This window comes from Olea europaea, chromosome 9, assembly GCF_002742605.1.
Source record: "Olea europaea var. sylvestris chromosome 9, O_europaea_v1, whole genome shotgun sequence".
Lineage (NCBI taxonomy): Eukaryota > Viridiplantae > Streptophyta > Magnoliopsida > Lamiales > Oleaceae > Olea > Olea europaea.
In genome coordinates, this window is record NC_036245.1 from 2,496,746 (window position 1) to 2,499,809 (window position 3,064).

At 36.2% G+C, this 3,064-nt stretch overlaps 1 protein-coding gene across 1 annotated transcript in view; it reads left to right on the forward strand.

The window, feature by feature from the left end:
• Positions 1-2,709, forward strand: part of LOC111399403 — a 5,991-nt gene extending 3,282 nt beyond the window's left edge. Inside the window, exons 4-5 of the mRNA XM_023026698.1 lie at positions 1,219-1,408; positions 1,514-2,709. Coding sequence (XP_022882466.1) covers positions 1,219-1,408; positions 1,514-2,430 — 1,107 coding nt within the window. The 3' untranslated portion in view covers positions 2,431-2,709. The remainder of the gene's footprint in view (positions 1-1,218; positions 1,409-1,513) is intronic.
• The last annotated feature ends 355 nt before the right edge of the window (positions 2,710-3,064 follow it).

Consider the following 3,064-nt stretch of genomic DNA (forward strand, 5'->3'; position numbering starts at 1 on the left):
TTTTCTCTTTTTTTTTTTTTCCCCCCCCCCCCCCCCCTCTCTCGCCACCTACTCGAGATTGAAGCAAGAACATGCATAGGAGGGGAGAGAAATTTCATATTTGTATATTACGGAGTAATAAAATTTTCAGATTTTCTTACTATTTTGATTACTGTGGATTATATGTTTGGTTATCCTTTTTGGATAGTAGTGGTTTCCATCCCTTCTCTTTGTGATTGAATGAATTGCTTGCTCTGTCTATTGGAATACTCTGGAAAATAATGGTTCCTCAGATTCATACTTTTGCAATATAGTAATTGTTGTATTGTTTATTCTGTTAAAATTTCATAACAAACTGAATTTGTTTACATTAAACTTCCTGCTACACCTGATAATGTTATTTAACCTTGGACAAGTTTTTGGTTTCAAATCAAAGGAAAAAATGTGATGCCAGAAAATGCCATGTTTCCACCTCAATATTTGTGATGCAATATTATAGAGATAAATTATTTATTTAGTTTCCTATTTTGGTTCATATTTTAGGAAACATGATTAGAGTGTGATTTAATTAACTTTTATAGCATTTCTTTACTTAGTTATGATAATTGAAACCATATATGAAGGGGATTATGGAGATGTAATAGGACAACTTGATTATATGAAATAAATTGATTTATCTCCCAAATTTCTATCTTCTCCTCTCCCCCTCTTCTTCTTCTCTCTTTTCCCCCTCCTTTCTCTTCTTCCTTTTCCTCTCCCCTTCTTCTACAATTCTCTTAGTACATTCGGCGTCAATTTGAAATCATAAACTTATCAGGGATGCCGGAAAATCCTCAATATTTGAACAAGTTTTGTGTTAACCTTGATGATTTTGCACCAATCTCTTTTGGAATTGTAGTAAAAATTTCAGGATCCCTGTCAGTTTGCAAGAATGTGATCTGTGTGTTTTGCATCTGATGACATAGATAGTGATGAAGAAACTGTAAGAAGGTTCTTCGACAGGCACGCACACGTCTTCTAATATGTAGCCCCCCTTAACATCCTACAGCACCCCATTCAACCCAACCCTTCTCAAACCCCTCTCCCCACCACCGCCCCCAACCCAGAAAAATGGAAAAGAATTGACCAATAATTATATAAATAAAAGTTGCAATTCAATAGGAAAACCTGTTGAAGTTCACTTTCCAGTTCGTTTATAATACCATTGAAATGAATAAGAGTGCAAACAACTTTTTATAGGTTTGGGACGCTCAATCAAATAAAGGGCACTTTGCTCCCTCTGCCGTTGAAGTTCTACGTATTATAGATGAGACTTTGGAAGCATTCTTTTTGTTGCCAATACCAATGCATCCAGTTTTGCTTCCTGAGTTGGTTAGCGGTCTGGACAAATGCCTTCATAGCTACATCATAAAGACAAAATCTGGCTGTGGTAAATAACTAACTATTGAATTCAGTATAGCTCTTCAATTGTCTTGTAGTTTGCTCTATAACTATTAATTGCTTTTTTTTTCTTTTTTTTTTTTTTTTTTTGAAGGATCTCGCAGTACCTTTGTTCCAAACTTCCCTGCTCTGACCCGATGTTCTCCTGGTTCTAAATTATTTAAGAAGAAAGACAGTTCACGTATGGGTTTATGGAAGACATCACAGGTAAGCACTACAGCTGGGGATGGCTGCTTTAGTATAACTCAACTCTTTGTTCGCATTAATACCTTGTATAACATCCGAAAAGAGTTGGATGTTCTTGAAAAGAGGACAATATCAAATCTGAGCAATGCTGGATTTGTTCACTACAATAATGTTGGGAATGGCAAGTTCGAGGATTCAGTAGCTGGCTGCATCGAAGGGATACAGCAACTCTCTGAGGCAACTGCATATAAGGTTGTATTTCATGATCTGAGTCATGTTCTTTGCGACTATCTCTATGTTGGAGAGATTACGTCATCCAGGATTGAGCCATTTCTTCAGGAGCTGGAGCAATATTTAGAAAAAGTGTCGATAACGGTTCATGACAGGGTTCGGACAAGGGTAATAACTGAAATTATGAAAGCTTCTTTTGAAGGTTTTTTGTTGGTTTTGCTTGCTGGAGGACCTTCTCGTGCTTTTACTCTGCAAGATGGTGCATTGATAGAGGAAGATTTTAAGTTTCTTATGGATCTGTTCTGGTCCAATGGAGATGGTTTGCCAGCTGATTTGATAGATAAGTTCTGTGTTACTGTAAGAGGCATTCTTCCACTTTTTCATACACATACCGAGAACATTATCGAGCAATTCAAAACCGTAATTCTGAACAAAGATGAAGCTTCAGCCAAATCTAGGCTTCCATTGCCTTCCATGTCAGGTCGATGGAGTCCAACTGACCCGTACACAATTCTGCGTGTTTTGTGTAATCGGAATGATAAGATGGCAACAAAGTTTTTGAGGAAGGCCTATAATTTACCAAAGAAGCTATAGCAAAAATGATGCTGTTGGGATCTTTTTCTCCTAAACCCTTGTTCGGAAGAGTGGAATGCATGGCCGGAGCTCAACTTTTGCCATTACCACTGCAAAGAAAGCTCTATATTCATCTGTTCATTTATTTTTTGACTTCGGCTCATGAAATTGGAAAGGCCTAACTTGTGTCTGTAGCTCAGTGTAGTTTTGTAGTTTGCAGTAGTATTTGTTATTTACATTAATAAATTCTGATATCATTTTGGTTTTAATATATTTCATTCTCTCTCACAATATGGATAATTGATTGTGTCAAAATACTAATTTCTTTTCTTAGCTTCTAACTATCCACACCAATTACAGAAAATTGATGTTTGTCGGGATCAATGAGAATGTCAATACTCATCAGAACATGCTATTATAACAACATAAATTATGAAAAATATTTGGATGTAGAATGGATATGGGATAGGGAAACTTGTAGCGGCGGTTTCTAACCTTTTAAATTTTGCAAACTTTATTTTAATTTTCAATTTGTGCCAACGAAGGTCTCTAACATTTCATAAATATGCACTTAGAGTCCAACTGGATGGAAATCATCCACTTGACCGTTAATTGACCAATAAAATTGGATTTTGACCGACTTGACCAAATTGAA